Source organism: Coregonus lavaretus, assembly GCF_964263955.1.
Source record: "Coregonus lavaretus genome assembly, chromosome: 17".
Lineage (NCBI taxonomy): Eukaryota > Metazoa > Chordata > Actinopteri > Salmoniformes > Salmonidae > Coregonus > Coregonus lavaretus.
Genome location: NC_140004.1, coordinates 21,461,093 through 21,480,644, shown reverse-complemented (window position 1 = coordinate 21,480,644; position 19,552 = coordinate 21,461,093). Strand labels below are relative to the sequence as shown.

The 19,552-nt window shown below is 41.0% G+C and overlaps 1 protein-coding gene across 1 annotated transcript; it reads right to left on the bottom strand.

The window, feature by feature from the left end:
- Window positions 1-3,190: 3,190 nt before the first annotated feature.
- On the bottom strand, window positions 3,191-19,253 carry ankrd39 (ankyrin repeat domain 39). Its single transcript, XM_084180196.1, has 4 exons — window positions 19,071-19,253; window positions 18,850-18,953; window positions 18,534-18,737; window positions 3,191-4,284 (listed from the first exon to the last, which is right to left on the bottom strand). Exons 1-4 carry the CDS (start codon window positions 19,162-19,164, stop codon window positions 4,138-4,140), a joined length of 549 nt encoding a protein of 182 aa, XP_084036322.1. The 5' UTR covers window positions 19,165-19,253; the 3' UTR covers window positions 3,191-4,137.
- Window positions 19,254-19,552: the final 299 nt, after the last annotated feature.

The window sequence follows — 19,552 nt, the reverse complement described above, 5'->3', positions numbered from 1 at the left end:
TAACTCACATTTCTATATGCATTTTGTTGGGGTCACGCAAAATAAATTTCACAAAGCTTGTGAGCCCCCCCGCCCTGCAGGGGCTTCTGGGGTGTGTGCTACGCAGGTGGTTTTATTTAATTTTTACCTGAAATTGCAGTATCAACCTGTTACATTCTGAAATTGTTGCAGTAGCTGCCGGCTGCACTGAGCCATGTAAAACTATGGAAGTCAACCCCCACCACCAAAACCATGTAAAATGTAGATCATACAAACAGGATATGTTTTTTTATTTGTAATATTGTGTGGTGATTTCAGAGGTGGCACCACAGGTCCTAGAGTGGTGGGGGGAATTGTTTTCCTGGGGCCCAGAGTTTTTCCTGATCTGGTAGTAGGCTAACCTAACCAACTCTGGACCCTAGTTGTAGCATATGACATAGTAATAAACCAGCTGTAAAAAACAGTTATATATGGGCTATGACATGGGCTATGATAGGAGCAGATCATTTTTTTATCACGTGATATGTTTTAATTTTTTTTACTCTAGGGAGGATGAAAACATTAAAAGCCTTTACACAGACAAAGAGACAACTGCGATTGCACAAAAATGTACAACAAAACTAACAGGGCTGAGCTCGCTGTATGCAGGGTTGCATCGTGGAGGCCTTTGCATCTGTAAATAAAAAGATACTCATACAGTATGTCATCACTATTGTGTTGATTGATTAATTCCAGTCAATATTTTTTTATTAAAAAGGCCTAGGAAGCTTAGCCACCCAAAGTGTGAATATAAATCAAATTTGATCACATTCACATTTTCTCAGAACACAAATAAATGGGCTATTTTAGGCTATAAATACATAGCTTAGGCTATGAAAACATGATGTTATATTTCCCCTGGCCCAGATGGGATCAGAGCTCATTGGCTTCTCCAGGCTATCTGCAGCTGTGGTTGTTATCAGTAGGCTACAGTTGATCAGACTGAAGCACAGACTAATTGTGACAAATCATGACGCATTTTACTTTATTTTTTTGGGTGGCAGGTATGAGCTTCCATATAAAACAGCTTGTCGTGGTAAATTCAATTATACCTACGTTTTCAGTCGCAATTTGCTTTTACCACATGCAATGACTTGCATGATATTTATAAAGACGAAACCTGGTTTGTTGTAATGTTATAAGGTAGGCCTACTGTGCTTTTATATTTGTGTGAGAGGGTTAACCATTCATTTTTGATAGGCAAACATTACTTGATAAAGACATGCTGTTATAGCAACACTGTGCTTTTATCTTGAAGCTAAAATGTTATGTGTAGCCTACAGATGAGAAAATAAACCCTTTTATTTGTCTGCACATATGCTTGTGAATTGTTGAATTATTCAAGAGTGTAATATGGTTTGGTTGCATATTTCAATAGTGTAATATGTTTTAGAAGAAAAGTTTGTCATTGTTGAATAGTTTGTGCTTACTGGCTAGTGCCTACTGTGATATTTAAAGTCAATTTGAGCTGCTGAGGAAGATTAGAGTGACGCATTGCCAGCCACAATGAAAGTTAAGGCAAGGATGTAATGTGAATTGAATAGTAGAATCAAAGACAGTATGTGGTATAAATCTTGTTCGCCACCCCGCTCCTCAGACAGTCCTTCATATCCCGTAGTGGTAAGAAAAGGGTCCAAGTTCCCCAGACTCCAGTATGTGGTTTATGTAATGTGTCCATATTTACACTGAGCCTGTTGGGAGAGAACAGCAGAGCAGGGAAGATAATTACAGAAAGACCACTAGGTAGGGACAGGATAAAATGAAAGAATTAGAGCCAAAACAAAGCTCAAAGTAAGCTAGAAGTAGACTATAGGAAGCAGAGGAAGGGCATGAAGGTGGAGACTAGAGATTGGGGAGGGTGAAGGTGGTGTGCCAGATTGAGAGAGAAAGTGATAGTTAGCATCACATTAGGAACGCCATGAGGTGACATCTAGTCAGCCTGAACAGACAGCAGACAGAGCAGAGGCATAATGTTGAGCCTCCCACACTTCACAGCTGTTACTGTAGGCATTGCGTCAAACACCTTCAAGCCATCCAGCCTCCTCTTCATGAGTAATATCACATCAAGGACCTCGGAGAACTGTCCCGTTTAAAAAAGAAGCTGTTCTTAATAATGGAACCAGTCAATTATCTAATATATACACAACCGGTCAAAAGTTTTAGAACACCTACTCATTCAAGGGTTTTTCTTTATTTTTACTATTTTCTACAATGTAGAATAATAGTGAAGACATCAAAACTATGAAATAACACATATGGAGTCATGTAGTAACCAAAAAAGTGTAAAACAAATATTTTATATTTGAGATTCTTCAAAATAGCCACCCTTTGCCTTGATGACAGCTTTGCACACTCTTGGCATACTCTCAACCAGCTTCACCAGGAATGCTTTTCCAACAGTCTTGAAGGAGTTCCCACATACGCTGAGCACTTGTTGGCTGCTTTTCCTTCATTCTGCTGTCCGACTCATCCCAAACCATCTCAATTTGGTTGAGGTCGGGGGATTGTGGAGGCCAGGTCATCTGATGCAGCACTCCATCACTCTCCTTCTTGGTCAAATAGCCCTTACACAGCCTGGAGGTGTGCTGGGTCATTGTCCTGTTGAAAAACAAATGATAGTCCCACTAAGCGCAAACCAGATGGGATGGCGTATCGCTGCAGAATGCTGTGGTAGCCATGCTGGTTAAGTGTGCCTTGAATTCTAAATAAATCACAGACAGTGTCAACCCAATTGAGATGGTTGAACTCCTTCAAGACTGTTGGAAAAGCATTTCAGGTGAAGCTGGTTGAGAGAATGCCAAGAGTGTGCAAAGCTGTCATCAAGGCAAAGGGTGGCTACTTTGAAGAATCTCAAATATAAAATATATTTTGATTTGTTTAACACTTTTTTTGTTTACTACATGATTCCATGTGTGTTATTTCATAGTTTTGATGTCTTCACTATTATTCTACAATGTAGAAAATAGTTTTTTTTTTATAAAGAAAAACCCTTGAATGAGTAGGTGTGTCCAAACTTTTGACTGGTACTGATATATATATATACACACACACACACACACACACACTATATATATATATGTTTTATTGTCACATACACTGGATAGGTGCAGTGAAAGGTGTTGTAAAGATGGTAGTAATATAAAGAGAATATGTTTGGAGTTTTTTATTTATTCAGTTTAATTAATACTAACAAGAGAGAGACAGCAAAAAGTTGAACTCTAAACCATATATTTAGCTAATTATTGAAAGGCAAGGATGTTGGCCAAGTTGCTACTGCCAAGTCCAGACATATAAGATGTAATTTTTCCTCTGGTGTCCGTAACCACAAATGTTATAGACTTGATCCAATAAAACAAGATCCATTATCAAGACAATAAATCCATTCATTTACACATTATACAAGTCTTACACATCGTAACTGAACAGACAAAATGTTGAGAGGTTTTTCATTATATAAATAATGTATTTGTTGTCAAACTAAAGCCAACTAATTTGCTTGATTAATCCTATTTTTGTTGAGGCTGGTGCTATTTCCTTTGTCCAAGGAAAATCCATAGGCTGCAGAATTACTTACACTCTACAACACACTCATACACATTTCAGTCTCACGCCATATGGAATGCACTCCCACCATATGTAAAGCCTCTTCAGCTTCACAACCTTCTATGAAAAAACAGAAGAACAAGAAGCAAACTACTGCCAGATTCATTTTTTACCCAGTCATCAGTTTTCCAGTACATCTTTTTCACAGACGTGCACTTGCTCTATGGCTCAAAGCAGCTAGTACAGACAAACAGGCGTCTGCTACTGCAGTTATCCAAGGGTCATCCAGACCTAACAAATTCAGGGCCAGGATGTCAGGATCAGCGTGCCATGGCATTTTGTGAGAGTGAACGTTCAGAGACAAAGTAAACCAATTGCTGGTAGACTTGCTCCCCCTGCTGGTTGAGAAAGAAATACAACAGATAACATCAATCTCTTACCAGCCAGTTTAGGTGGGGACCTTAAGAAAACAAACACAGACATGCTGAACTCAAGTGACTGCCTCACTGATAAGCTTCTAGTAAACCAGATAGGTAAAGTGTTGTGTTGACTTTGGTTAAGCTGGGTGTCCCTGTGTTATTGTGGGGGTTCCAGGAGCTTCTTCAGATGTCCATCTGGTGCTAGCTGGTAAGGTACCTGGGACTTCTTGTTTGTGTGGCTCCGGAGGGAGGGACAGCACTGGAGAAGGAGTCTGCAGACCTCTTCATGGCCCTGCTCTGCAGCCTGCTCCATTCGTCAACACATACCATTGTAAGTGATACAATTACAGCAGGGATGGGCAACATTGATGGGGGTGTGGGCCACAAAAGATCTGAACTCATCATGAGGGGCCGCAGTGGCTCGCGGGTCTGTGTACCCACATCCATACCCACACATGCAGTCAGAGCCAGCCCTAAGTTACATTTAGTTGGCACGGAGAGAATTATTTTTTGTTTTACAGCAAATTTCGTGCAATTCTACATATTTTGCCATATTTGCAGTTCTTAATATGATATCTGAGTGAGAGTGACTAATAAAATCAATGGCGGCCCCCCAGTCGGTAATAGTTGGATAGACAAACTTTTTTTCATATTTTAAAATTGTTTTAATTTTATATTTTTGTATTTATTTTTTGGTTATATTTTTTGTACTTTTTTTTAGGGGGTAGATCAGCGTTAATATTGCAGACAGATTGTAACTTCCATCAATGTAATTGTCTGCATCACTTCCAATCCCCCATATGTTTTTTTTTTCAGCAAATAAATAAATATATACAGTGAGGGAAAAAAGTATTTGATCCTCTGCTGATTTTGTACGTTTGCCCACTGACAAAGACATGGGGCGGCAGGTAGCTTAGTGGGTAAGAGCGTTGTGCCAGTAACCGAAAGGTCGCTGGTTCTAATCCCCGAGCCGACTAGGTGAAAAATCTGTCGATGTGCCCTTGAGCAAGGCACTTAACCCTAATTGCTTCTGTAAGTCGCTCTGGATAAGAGCGTCTGCTAAATGACTAAAATGTAAATGTAAAATGTAATGATCAGTCTATAATTTTAGTGGTAGGTTTATTTGAACAGTGAGAGACAGAATAACAACAACAAAAATCCAGAAAAACACATGTCAAAAATGTTATGAATTGATTTGCATTTTAATGAGGGAAATAAGTATTTGACCCCCTCTCAATCAGAAAGATTTCTGGCTCCCAGGTGTCTTTTATACAGGTAACGAGCTGAGATTAGGAGCACACTCTTAAAGGGAGTGCTCCTAATCTCAGCTTGTTACCTGTATAAAAGACACCTGTCCACAGAAGCAATCAATCAATCAGATTCCAAACTCTCCACCATGGCCAAGACCAAAGAGCTCTCCAAGGATGTCAGGGACAAGATTGTAGACCTACACAAGGCTGGAATGGGCTACAAGACCATCGCCAAGCAGCTTGGTGAGAAGGTGACAACAGTTGGTGCGATTATTCGCAAATGGAAGAAACACAAAAGACCTGTCAATCTCCCTCGGCCTGGGGCTCCATGCAAGATCTCACCTCGTGGAGTTGCAATGATCATGAGAACGGTGAGGAATCAGCCCAGAACTACACGGGAGGATCTTGTCAATGATCTCAAGGCAGCTGGGACCATAGTCACCAAGAAAACAATTGGTAACACACTACGCCGTGAAGGACTGAAATCCTGCATCGCCCGCAAGGTCCCCCTGCTCAAGAAAGCACATATACAGGCCCGTCTGAAGTTTGCCAATGAACATCTGAATGATTCAGAGGAGTACTGGGTGAAAGTGTTGTGGTCAGATGAGACCAAAATCGAGCTCTTTGGCATCAACTCAACTCGCCGTGTTTGGAGGAGGAGGAATGCTGCCTATGACCCCAAGAACACCATCCCCACCGTCAAACATGGAGGTGGAAACATTATGCTTTGGGGGTGTTTTTCTGCTAAGGGGACAGGACATCTTCACCGCATCAAAGGGACGATGGACGGGGCCATGTACCGTCAAATCTTGGGTGAGAACCTCCTTACCTCAGCCAGGGCATTGAAAATGGGTCGTGGATGGGTATTCCAGCATGGCAATGACCCAAAACACACGGCCAAGGCAACAAAGGAGTGGCTCAAGAAGAAGCACATTAAGGTCCTGGAGTGGCCTAGCCAGTCTCCAGACCTTAATCCCATAGAAAATCTGTGGAGGGAGCTGAAGGTTCGAGTTGCCATACGTCAGCCTCGAAATCTTAATGACTTGGAGAAGATCTGCAAAGAGGAGTGGAACAAAATCCCTCCTGAGATGTGTGCAAACCTGGTGGCCAACTACAAGAAACGTCTGACCTCTGTGATTGCCAACAAGGGTTTTGCCACCAAATACTAAGTCATGTTTTCCAGAAGGGTCAAATACTTATTTCCCTCATTAAAATGCAAATCAATTTATAACATTTTTGACATGCATTTTTCTGGATTTTGTTGTTGTTATTCTGTCTCTCACTGTTCAAATAAACCTACCATTAAAATTATAGACTGATCATGTCTTTGTCAGTGGGCAAACGTACAAAATCAGCAGGGGATCAAATTCTTTTTTCCCTCACTGTATATATATATATATATATACAGTGGCTTGCGAAAGTTTTCACCCCCTTGGCATTTTTCCTATTTTGTTGCCTTACAACCTGGAATTAAAATAGATTTTTTGGGGGGGTTGTATCATTTGATTTACACAACATGCCTACCACTTTGTTAAATATTTTTTCTTGTGAAACAAAAAAGAAATAAGACAAAAAAACTGAAAACTTCGGCGTGCATAACTATTCACCCCTCCCCCCAAAGTCAATACTTTGTAGAGCCACCTTTTGCAGCAATTACAGCTGCAAGTCTCTTGGGGTATGTCTCTATCAGCTTGGCACATCTAGCCACTGGGATTTTTGCCCATTCTTCAAGGCAAAACTGCTCCAGCTCCTTCAAGTTGGATGGGTTCCGCTGGCGTACAACAATCTTTAAGTCATACCACAGATTCTCAATTGGATTGAGGTCTGGGCTTTGACTAGGCCATTCCAAGACATTTAAATGTTTCCCCTTAAACCACTCAAGTGTTGCTTTAGCAGTATGCTTAGGAAGGTGAACCTCCATCCCAGTCTCAAATCTCTGGAAGACAAACAGGTTTCCCTCAAGAATTTCCTTGTGGGGGGCGCTAGAGAGCGTGCTATGGAGTAGACGTGCATTGCTAGAGCTCCGCTCAATTTTGAAACAAATTAATATTTATCTTAACCTCTCACAACCTATAACTTCAAACAAATATGACAAAGGGAAAAGGCAACAAAAAAGGGGGCGCTAAACAAGATAATTGGAATGAGATAGACAACGAACCAATTTCAACGTCGCCGACCCACGAGGAGCTAGCTGAAGAGGCTAGCTTCCAAGAGTTCCCCACAGATCCTACTCAAAGTGACATACTGGCTGCCATAAACGCACTAAGCAAGAAGGTGGACACAAGGTTGGCTGATATCTCAAAGAGTATTGGGACTTTGGCCGAAACTGTGAAGGCAACTAAGGGAAGGGTGCACGAGGTTGAGCAGACGACAATCGATCACGAGGCCAGGCTACAGGACATAGAGAAACAGTGCGCAACGTTCAAAAATGACAACAAAACCCTGAAGGCCCGACTGGAAATGCTCGAGTCGCATTCAAGACGCCAGAACATCCGAATATGTGGGATCCAGGAGGACACGGAGAAAGGGAAACCCACTGAATTTGTCTCGGAGCTGATACCGGCATTGCTGGGGAGTGAACACTTCAAAACGGCCATCCTGATCGACCGCGCACACAGAGCACAGGCAACGAAGCCGGCCAAGGGCGGGCCACCAAGGCCATTCATTGTAAGGCTGCACTATCCCCACACCAGGGATCTCATCCTCAAGCTGGCTAGTCAAAAGTTCCCCCTTAACTACAACGGAGCCAGGGTGTCTTTCTACCCAGATCTTACCTTGGAGGTGAGGAACCAACGGAAAGAGTATGATGAGGTACGCAACAAATGCAGGGCGGCCAACATCCGATATGGATTCCTCTTCCCAGCCCGGTTTAAGGTGACAGTCGAGGGATCAACACGTACGTTTGACAACGCAAAAGAGGCAGATCTGTTCTTGACAAGCAAGCTCCCCGGCTGAGGATACAGAACGGCTGTGCCAGCAGGCTAAATGGCCAAATACAGGCCAGGAATGTGTGTGAATTGAATTTCCGGCCTATGTCTTTTCGATCAGAAGATCAGAAATTGGGACTTATAGGATAGGTGAGATGTTGTGGCTAATATAGCATTGTTTGGCATGTCATGTTTTAGCGCCACTCACCCCCTAACATGAGAGTTAAGTTAAGTGTTATTTAATATTAGTTTATATGCGGAGCATCTATAGACGACGAGTTAGTTCAAGCTTTATGTCTAGACACCCTAACGTTTGTGTGTTAGCCAAGGAGTGCTTCGTTTGGGGAAGTCACTCAGTAAAGGGACGGGAGGGGGGTTGGGGTCTGTGTTTTATGTTCACGTTTATTAGTACAGGTGGCATGACAAGCTCCCGCACGGCGGGACGTTTTTCTTCTGGGTTTTGTATGACAGCAGCAATTTGCTTTAAAATAAGAAATGCCACATAGTGACCGAGCACAGAGTAGACCAGGTGGAATAAAGATAGTCAGCTGGAACTGTAATGGATTAGGGCATGTCGTGAAACGAGCTAAGGTTTTTTCTCATCTTAAATCACTGGGTGCTGACATAGTGCTTCTTCAAGAAACTCATATTAAACGCCCCGCGCAGGCCAAGCTACGAGTCGGCTGGATCGGTCAGATATACCAGTCTAACTTTGATGCAAAAGCGAGAGGGGTAGCAATCCTGATAAGGAAAAACATTCCTTTTGTTTACTCATCCTCGATTTCAGATCCTAATGGTCGGTATATTATTGTGGCTGGTACACTGAATTCAAAACCAATAACCTTGGTCAATTTATATGGACCCAACTTCGATGATCCAGTATTTTTTCAAAGGGTATTTAAGGCCATACCAAATATCTCGGATACAAGTGTTATTGTTGGAGGTGACTTTAACTGTACGTTAGACCCTCTTTTAGATAAACAGCTATCAAGGTCACTTCAACAATCAAATGCCAGTGTCTGTCTAAATACATTGATGACAAACCTTAACATTGTCGATATTTGGAGACTGACGCACCCAACAGACAGGGATTATTCTTTCTTCTCATCAGTTCATAAATCATATTCCAGAATTGACTATTTTTTGTTGGACTCCAAACTAATCTCAGCAGCTGAGTCGGTTACCTATCACCCCATTCTAATTACGGACCACTCTCCTCTGTCCATGGTGCTGAAACTCGACAATATGTCGACAGGTCGGCGACCGTGGCGCTTAGACGCATACCTGTTGAAAGATGAGGCTTTCTGTCAGTATTTGGAGGAGCAGATTGCCTTTTTCCTCAGTACTAACGACACGGGGGATGTTGACGACTCCACCCTTTGGGAATCTCTAAAGGCTGTGATTAGAGGTTACATTATTTCTTATACATCAGAGAGGAAGAAACGTGCCAATACTAGGCTGAGAGAAATTGAAAGAGAGTTAGGGGAACAGGAGAACGTTTTTAGGACAAATTCCTCGTATACAGTCCTTGAGAAGATCACAAAGTTAAAGTATGAATACAATACCATCCTTTCGAAACGGGTGGGCTCTTTACTTGCTAGAACGCAACAAAGTTATTTTGAACTGGGGGACAAACCACATAAATTATTAGCAAGACAGCTAAGGCATGTACAAGCATCTAGAGCTATTCACAAAATAAAAGACAAGAAGGGTAAAATAGTAACAGATCCGCAGGACATTAATAAATGCTTTGCACAGTTTTACTCAGAGCTATACCAATCAAAATGCGATGCTACTGATCCACAAACTATGGAACGCTTTCTCGCTGATTGTGAACTTCCTAAACTAGACAGGGGGGCAGCTGCCGCACTTGATGCAGGGATAACCTTAGATGAAATTAACACAGCGATAGCACAATTTCCAAACAGCAAGGCCCCTGGGCCCGATGGATATGTAATAGAATTCTATAAGAAGTACTGCGCTAGTCTATCTCCACTTATGCTGCGAATGTTTCAACAATCCAAAGAAAATACCAAACTCCCGCAAACACTGTATGAGGCTACAATAGCCCTGATCTTGAAAAAAGATAGAGATTCCATGGAGATGTCGTCGTATCGCCCCGTGTCGTTACTCCCCATAGAAAACAAGGTGTTGACAAAGATATTGGCAAACCGATTGAAAAAATATATTTCCGACATCATACACCCTGACCAGACAGGTTTTATCCCGGGCCGACATATATACTACAATTTGAGACGCCTTTTCAACGTAATGTATCATGATCATAAAGTTGAGGCAGTGGTAATAGCTCTTGATGCAGAGAAGGCGTTTGATCAGATTGAGTGGAAGTATATGATGTCGGTTCTGGAGCATTTCGGATTTGGAAAGGAATTTATTAATTGGATAAGAATTATTTATGCACACCCAATGGCGTCCGTGGTGACCAATCAGGAAATGTCGCAGTCATTCCGCCTGTTCAAGGGGTGCCGACAGGGGTGCCCTATTTCGCCTGCTCTCTTCGCTATAGCCATGGAACCCCTTGCTACGCGCATTCGGGCATGTGCCGATATAGCTTCTGTTAAAATAAAAGACACACAGCACAAAATTTCCCTATATGCAGACGATGTTCTTTTGTTTTTGTCCAAGCCTAAAACGTCTATTCCACCATTACTTAACTTGATAAACACATTCGGCTCCTTCTCTGGCTACAAGATAAACTGGCAAAAAAGTGAGATGATGCCAATATCACGGCCTGTGGATATGCAATTTCTGCAATCTACCCCGCTTAGAACAGTGAGGGACAAGTTCACAAGCCTTGGCATTGTAGTGACAAGAGACCTTGACCAGCTATTGAAAGTGAATTGGGACATGAAAATATATCAGCTTAAACAAAATATAGATTTCTGGAAAACTCTGCCTATCTCCTTGGTTGGTCGTATAAACGCTATTAAAATGGTTGTCCTACCCAGGTTTCTTTACCTCTTCCAATGTCTACCCAATTTCATACCACAAAGCTATTTTAAGAAACTGGATTCAATAGTAACTCCATTTTTATGGGATAACAAGGCAGCCAGAATTGCAAAGAAGCATTTATGCAAGTACAAGATAGAGGGGGGCTTTGGCCTTCCTCACTTCAAACTGTATTATTGGGCTGCTAATCTGAACATTGTGTCTTTCTGGAGGGAAAGTTTACCTGAGATGAGACGGAAGGATATGCCTTCATGGCTATTGATTGAGCAGGCCTCCTGTCAACGTTCCTCACTCCCTGCACTTGTTAATAGCCCATCATATGTGAAAAAAGCCACTTATGACTCCAATCCAGTCATTTGTCATACTCTTAGGATCTGGAAACAGATTAGGGATTTTCTTAACATACCCACTGTGTACATAGACAGCCCGATTAGCCGGAATCATGCTTTCCACCCTGCAATGGATGATGTGGTGTTTTCACAGTGGAGGGAGAAGGGGCTCACAACAATTGGTAATCTATACATAGATGGTCAGTTAGCTTCATTTCAACAACTACAGGCAAAGTTCAACATGCCAACAACACATTTTTTCAGATACCTCCAAATCAGGAATTTCTTAAGGACACACATCCCACAGTATGGCATGAAGCCAAATAGTCCTACATTAGATAGCTTGATCCTTGTCAAACCCCATTCAAAAGGGTCGGTCTCCAGACTGTATGATGTGCTACAGGCCCACATAGAGGTATCCACAGACACCATTAAAAGGGCTTGGGAACAAGAACTTGGTTCAGAAATCTCAAATGAGGACTGGATAGAAGCTCTCAGGAATATAAACCACAGCTCAGTGAATGCCAGACACAACCTTGTACAGTTTAAGGTGATACACAGGTTACACTACTCAAAAGTAAAACTGCATAAAATATTCCCGGACACCTCACCACTGTGTGAGAGGTGCAAGCAGGAGGAGGGGACGTTGTCCCACTTATTCTGGACATGCCCTAAATTACAGGCTTACTGGGCTCTCATTTTTGATTACTTATCTAAGGCCTTTGATAGAGTTCTAGCCCCAGACCCATTGATCGCTCTGTTTGGTACAGTTGATGGGAATAACCAGGAGGGGAAAGCTGTCTCTCTTTGTACTCTATTAGCCAAAAGGCTCATATTGCAATTTTGGAAATTGGAGACTGTACCTACCTTTGAAATGTGGTTACGGGATTTAGGGAATGTAATCCATATGGAAAAGATTCGATACAACACCTCCAATAGAAGTCCATTGTTTTACAAAATATGGCAGCCGATACTGGATAAATGGTCTAGTCCCGCTTCATAACTGGGCTGACGATCTGCTGCTACTCTGTGCTGTACTCCACTCAATATTTATTTTTGGCTGAACTACACTGCTTGTAATGACTATATGCTGTCTTCTTATACACGTACCACCTAATAGGATTTTGTTTTATTTTGTGTATGTGTGAGTTAACTTTTGTTTTGTCCTCTAAACTGGCCATCCCATCCAACAGTACAATGAATGTCATTGTTTGTATTGCTGTCTCTTTTACTTTATTTTTATTGGAAAATAATAAACATATTATAAAAAAAAAAAAGAATTTCCTTGTATTTAGCGGCATCCATTATTCCTTAAATTCTGACCAGTTTCCCAGTCCCAGCCGATGAAAAACATCCCCACAGCATGATGCTGCCACCACGCTTCACTGTGGGGATGGTGTTCTCGGGGTGATGAGAGGTGTTGGGTTTGCGCCAGACATAGCGTTTTCCTTGATGGCCAAAAAGTGTTTGCTTATTTTTTTCTGGCCACTCTTCCGTAAAGCCCAGCTCTGTGGAGTGTACGGCTTAAAGTGGTCCTATGGACAGATACTCCAATCTCCGCTGTGGAGCTTTGCAGCTCCTTCAGGGTTATCTTTGGTCTCTTTGTTGCCTCTCTGATTAATGCCCTCCTTGCCTGGTCCGTGAGTTTTGGTGGGCAGCCCTCTCTTGGCAGGTTTGTTGTGGTGCCATATTCTTTCCATTTTTTAATAATGGATTTAATGCTGCTCCGTGGGATGTTCAAGTTTCTGATATTTTTTTATAACCCAACCCTGATTTGTACTTCTCCACAACTTTGTCCCTGACCTGTTGTTTGGAGAGTTCCGTGGTCTTCATGGTGCCGCTTGCTTGGTGGTGCCCCTTGCTTAGTGGTGTTGCAGACTCTGGGGCCTTTCAGAACAGGTGTATATACAGTGGGGAGAACAAGTATTTGATACACTGCCGATTTTGCAGGTTTTCCTACTTACAAAGCATGTAGAGGTCTGTAATTTTTATCATAGGTACACTTCAACTGTGAGAGACGGAATCTAAAACAAAAATCCAGAAAATCACATTGTATGATTTTTAGGTAATTAAGTTGCATTTTATATCCACATCATCATCAGACCATTTTATTGGTAAACTACACGGTAATGTAAAATCTTTAATTTTTAATGATCCAATAAGTAAGATAGTAAATGTATCATAATTTGGTTGTAATCCAGAGAGGTTAGAAAATGTATCTAGAGCCTCTATGAGGCTGTGGAGGGATTCAAGTTGTGGATTTAAAAGAAAATATGAATCATAAGTGTACAATGACACCTTTATTATTAACCCCCGGATTTCTAATCCCTTGATATTATTGTTGGATCTGATTTTAATAGCTAACATTTCGATGGCCATAATAAATAGATATGCCGATAGTGGACAACCTTGTTTTACACCTCTTGACCGTTTAAAATTTTGAGAAATAGCCATTATTTACTATTTTACACCTAGGGTTACTATACATGATTTTAACCCATTTTATAAGAGATTCTCCAAAAAAACTCCAGTCTTACTTTATCAAAAGCCTTTTCAAAGTCAGCTATGAGTAGCAGGCCTGGTTTTCCTGATTTTTCATAGTGTTCTATTGTTTCCAGTATTTGCCTTAGATTATCTCCAATGTTTTGTCCATGTAAAAAACCTGTCTGATTAGAATGAATAATGTCAGACAATACCTTTTTAATTCTATGCGCTATACATTTTGCTAGAATTTTTGCATCACAACACTGAAGTGTAAGGGGCCTCCAATTTTTTTTAATGGACTGGATCTTTATATTTCCCACTTGTATCCTGTTTCAGTAATAATGAAATCAGACCTGTTTCTTGAGTGTCTGATAATCTACCATTTACATAGGAGTGGTTAAAACATGCTAATAACGGTCCTCTGAGCATATCAAAAAAGGTTTGGTATACTTCAACTGGTATGCCATCCAACCCTGGAGTTTTCCCGGACTTAAAGTCTTTAATTGCATCCAGAAGTTCCTCCTCTGTAATTTCACCTTCACATGATTATTTCTGTATGGCTGTTAATTTTACATTATCAATAGAAAAACAATCCATACAATTAGCTTCAGGTAGAGGAGATGGAGGCGACTGAAACAAAAACATACGCTTAAAGTACTTTGCTTCTTCCTTCAAAATATCATTTGGTGAATCATCGGTAGCATTTCTATGTTGAAGATTTAAAAATAATTTGGTGCATTTTCCCCCATATTCCATCCAGTTTACTTTATTTTTATAATATATTGCACTTGATCTTTCTTGAATAAGTTCCTCCATTTCTTTTAGTTTTTTCTCTAATTTATTCTGAGCCTCTATGTTACTGTTTTTATTGCTATCTATCTGTTCTGTTAGACCTTCTATTTCCTTTGTTAGTATGGACTCTTTTGACCTAAATTGCTTTTGTTTTTTGAGATGAGTACTGAATTGCATGGCCTCTAAAGGCACATTTAAAAGTGTCCCATACAATAAGGGGATTTGCTGTACCTATGCTATAATATTAAGTTATAAATTCCTCTGTCCTAGTTAAAAACAAGTTATCATCCAATAGGCTTTGATTAAATTTCCAATATCCTCGCCCACGTGGAAATTCAGTAAGAGTAATGTATATGCCAATTATATGATGGTCCGACAGCATTCTGTCCCCTATCAACACTTTTTAAACTTTTGGTGCCAACGAGAATGACATAAGAAAGAAGTCAAGACGACTAGCTTGATTGAGTCTCCGCCATGTACAGTGGGGAAAAAAAGTATTTAGTCAGCCACCAATTGTGCAAGTTCTCCCACTTAAAAAGATGAGAGAGGCCTGTACTTTTCATCATAGGTACATGTCAACTATGACAGACAAAATGAGGAAAAAAATTCCAGAAAATCACATTGTAGGATTTTTAATGAATTTATTTGCAAATTATGGTGGAAAATAAGTATTTGGTCAATAACAAAAGTTTCTCAATACTTTGTTATATAACCTTTGTTGGCAATGACACAGGTCAAACGTTTTCTGTAAGTCTTCACAAGGTTTTCACACACTGTTGCTGGTATTTTGGCCCATTCCTCCATGCAGGTCTCCTCTAGAGCAGTGATGTTTTGGGGCTGTCGCTGGGCAACACGGACTTTCAACTCCCTCCAAAGATTTTCTATGGGGTTGAGATCTGGAGACTGGCTATGCCACTCCAGGACCTTGAAATGCTTCTTACGAAGCCACTCCTTCGTTGCCCGGGCGGTGTGTTTGGGATCATTGTCATGCTGAAAGACCCAGCCACGTTTCATCTTCAATGCCCTTGCTGAGGTTTTCACTCAAAATCTCACGATACATGGCCTCATTCATTCTTTCCTTTACACGGATCAGTCGTCCTGGTCCCTTTGCAGAAAAACAGCCCCAAAGCATGATGTTTCCACCCCCATGCTTCACAGTAGGTATGGTGTTCTTTGGATCCAACTCAGCATTCTTTGTCCTCCAAACACGACGAGTTGAGTTTTTACCAAAAAGTTATATTTTGGTTTCATCTGACCATATGACATTCTCCCAATCCTCTTCTGGATCATCCAAATGCACTCTAGCAAACTTCAGACGGGCCTGGACATGTACTGGCTTAAGCAGGGGGACACGTCTTGCACTGCAGGATTTGAGTCCCTGGCGGCGTAGGTGTTACTGATGGTAGGCTTTGTTACTTTGGTCCCAGCTCTCTGCAGGTCATTCACTAGGTCCCCCCGTGTGGTTCTGGGATTTTTGCTCACCGTTCTTGTGATCATTTTGACCCCACAGGGTGAGATCTTGCGTGGAGCCCCAGATCGAGGGTGATTATCAGTGGTCTTGTATGTCTTCCATTTCCTAATAATTGCCCCCACAGTTGATTTCTTCAAACCAGGCTGCTTACCTATTGCAGATTCAGTCTTCCCAGCCTGGTGCAGGTCTACAATTTTGTTTCTGGTGTCCTTTGACAGCTCTTTGATCTTGGCCATAGTGGAGTTTGGAGTGTGACTGTTTGAGGTTGTGGACAGGTGTCTTTTATACTGATAACAAGTTCAAACAGGTGCCATTAATACAGGTAACGAGTGGAGGACAGAGGAGCCTCTTCAAGAAGAAGTTACAGGTCTGTGAGAGCCAGAAATCTTGCTTGTTTGTAGGTGACCAAATACTTATTTTCCACCATAATTTGCAAATAAATTCATTAAAAATCCTACAATGTGATTTTCTGGATATTTATTTCTCAATTTGTCTGTCATAGTTGACGTGTACCTATGATGAAAATTACAGGCCTCTCTCATCTTTTTAAGTGGGAGAACTTGCACAATTGGTGGCTGACTAAATACTTTTTTTCCCCACTGTATATCTCACTAGGTCAGGATATTTAAGCCTCCATATATCCACTAGTTCTAATGTATCCATGACATTCATGATTTCCTTAAGAGAGTGATAGTTTGTAGTGTGATTTCCTTTACAATCCATTGAGCTATTTAAAACATAATAATAGAGTCTTGTATTGCTTGCAGGGTTGATAATTTATTATATATATTTTCAAAGAAGCGTGGATCATCATTATTTGGTCCGTAAAGGTTATAATATAATAATAATAATATTATAATAATAATAATAATAAAATAATAATAATATAATATGCCATTTAGCAGACGCTTTTATCCAAAGCGACTTACAGTCATGCGTGCATACATTTTTTTTTTGTGTATGGGTGGTCCCGGGGATCGAACCCACTACCTTGGCGTTACAAGCGCCGTGCTCTACCAGCTGAGCTACAGAGGACCACAGGTTAATGAGCTATATCTGTTTATGGTCCAATAACATATTTAAAATCATCCATCTACCTTGCGGATCTGTTTGGACAATTTGCACATTCGGATCAAAATTACTGTTAATTAATATCATCACCCCTTTTGAGGTTCTTTGCCCATGGGAGAAGTATATTTTGGCCATATTTCACCCCCCCAGTTCTTTTTCCACACAATTTCATCTAGAATTGTTGAATAGCTATTATATTCCTTCTCTTTGAGCCAGGTAAATATTGTTATTCTTTTCATATTATCTGCTAAGCCATGGCTAGACTAACTTACCAATCTAAAACATGTTTGCTGACATGGGCTAATTGACTGTCTGTCAATGATTAATCTCTCGTGGACAGACAACTTTCGCGAGAATTTTACTTCTGGGTAACCGAGATTAGTCAGCGACTGACATAACAAGAGAAAAACTGCTGATGCACAACCAAATTTGGTCTTCACACATTGGATTTGCAATATTGCAGAACCAATTATATTTTTGTCAACTTAAGTTTACAATTTTTATTTAGAAAATAAAGACGAAATGGCATGGACAACATTATTGCCACCCCGGAGCTAGTACTTGGTTGCACAGCCTTTGGCCAAGATAACTGACAACAAATGCTTCTTGTAGCCATCAAAGAGCTTGCTGCACCTCTCTACTGGCAATTTGGCCTACTCTTCAGCAGCAAGCTGCTCTAATTCTTCAATGTTTGAGTTGTCCCTCCACCAACTGCTGGACTGTTCTGGAGAGGCCAGCGAAGAGTCCAGATCTGAATCACATCCAAAACCTATGGCGAGATCTTAAAATAGCAGTTGAAGAATTAGAGCAGTTTGCTGTTGAAAAGTTGGCCAAATTGCCAGTAGAAAGGTGCACCAAGCTCATTGATGGCTACAAGAAGCGTTTGTTTATCTTGTCCAAAGGCTGTGCAACCAAGCACTAGCTCCGGGGTGCCAATAATTCTGTCCATGCTATTTGTCTTTATTTTCTCAATTAAAATTGTAAACTTAAGTTTTAATACAAAAATAAAATTGGTTCTGCAATGTTGAAAATCCAATAACAACGTGTGGTGACTAAAAGTTCTTGTTTTTAATTTCAACTTACTTGAGAAGAAATAGGGAATCATTCAAGTAAAGTGCAAGGGTGCCAATATATTTGGCTGCAACTGTGTATATCTAAAAAGTTGCTCATCCCTGATTTACAGTATTGCCTTACAATATAATGCTGCAGTTATTGTTTTTGTATTATTTTCCTTGTATTGCCATTGACTAGTACTGCACCTTATGTAATGGGGAGGATCCATCACCATCACATAGCTGGGGATCTGCCCCATGGTGAAGCAGCAGCTGGACCACATCCAGCTGTCCACAGTAGGCAGATCGGTGAAGAGGAGTGGCCCCACCCGGCGTCTGAGGGTTGGCACATGCCCCGCTCTCAAGAAGGAACTTACATACAGACTCCTGCCCACTGCGGCTGGCATAGTGCTTAAATAAATCACAACCATTCCACATAGTTAGGAAGATCAGTTCAACTCAGCCAAAATGTGTTACAAAATATAGGTGAAATTATCATTCTAGCCTTGGGAGACATCCTCACCAGAGCAGTGTAATTGGCTGAGTCTCTTAGGTTAGGGTCTGTACCCTTCTTGAGAAGTGATTTGACCCTCTCCAAGTCTCCATCCATTGCAGCAGACCAGATACCTGTAATATCACACACATGTGAGTCATTACAGCTCCATATGTGTTGTGTGATCCATTTAAATCAGGGAAACTGTTCATGAGTATGAAAGTACCAAATATAAGTTATAATCTAGCTACCTCTTTCGAAGTCCATTTCATCCAATGTTTGGTGCGCACTGGGGGACGCAAGTTGGTGGGAACAGCATCTACATTGATGGCCTCCAGACGACATTGCAGTCTGCAGTGCAGTTCTTTATGTTCTTGTAAAAAAAAAAATACGCATTTGAAAAACAAATGTGGTATTTCTTATTTCGTATGTCTCGATGTCTGCCGAAGTTTGTAATGCTATCACGAAACATTGCACTCAGTAGCTGGCTTCCAAGTCCCACTGTTGTACCTAGCTAGCTAATGTTGTTAGCTACAGCTAGCTAGCTAGCTCTCATAACTAGCTAACACAGCTGCTAGCAAAACCGGACGATTGTCTGGAAACGTGCTCCTCAAAGCAACTGAGCTCGAGTTGAGCTATTTAGCTAATTCAGTGGAAATTCTAATAATGAACAACCACCACAGAATGAACACAAATACTTATATAACCCGTGATGAACATGTAGACACATGAA

What these genes read in the sequence shown, in the direction of transcription:
- ankrd39 (XM_084180196.1), bottom strand. Translation starts at nt 19,164, where the DNA reads ATGTCGTCTGGAGGCCATCAATGTAGATGCTGTTCCCACCAACTTGCG. An exon ending in TGAAATGGACTTCGAAAGAG is followed by an intron (nt 18,954 to 19,070) that starts GTAGCTAGATTA and finishes GTGATATTACAG; the next exon opens with GTATCTGGTCTGCTGCAATG. An exon ending in CAGCCAATTACACTGCTCTG is followed by an intron (nt 18,738 to 18,849) that starts GTGAGGATGTCT and finishes GATTTATTTAAG; the next exon opens with CACTATGCCAGCCGCAGTGG.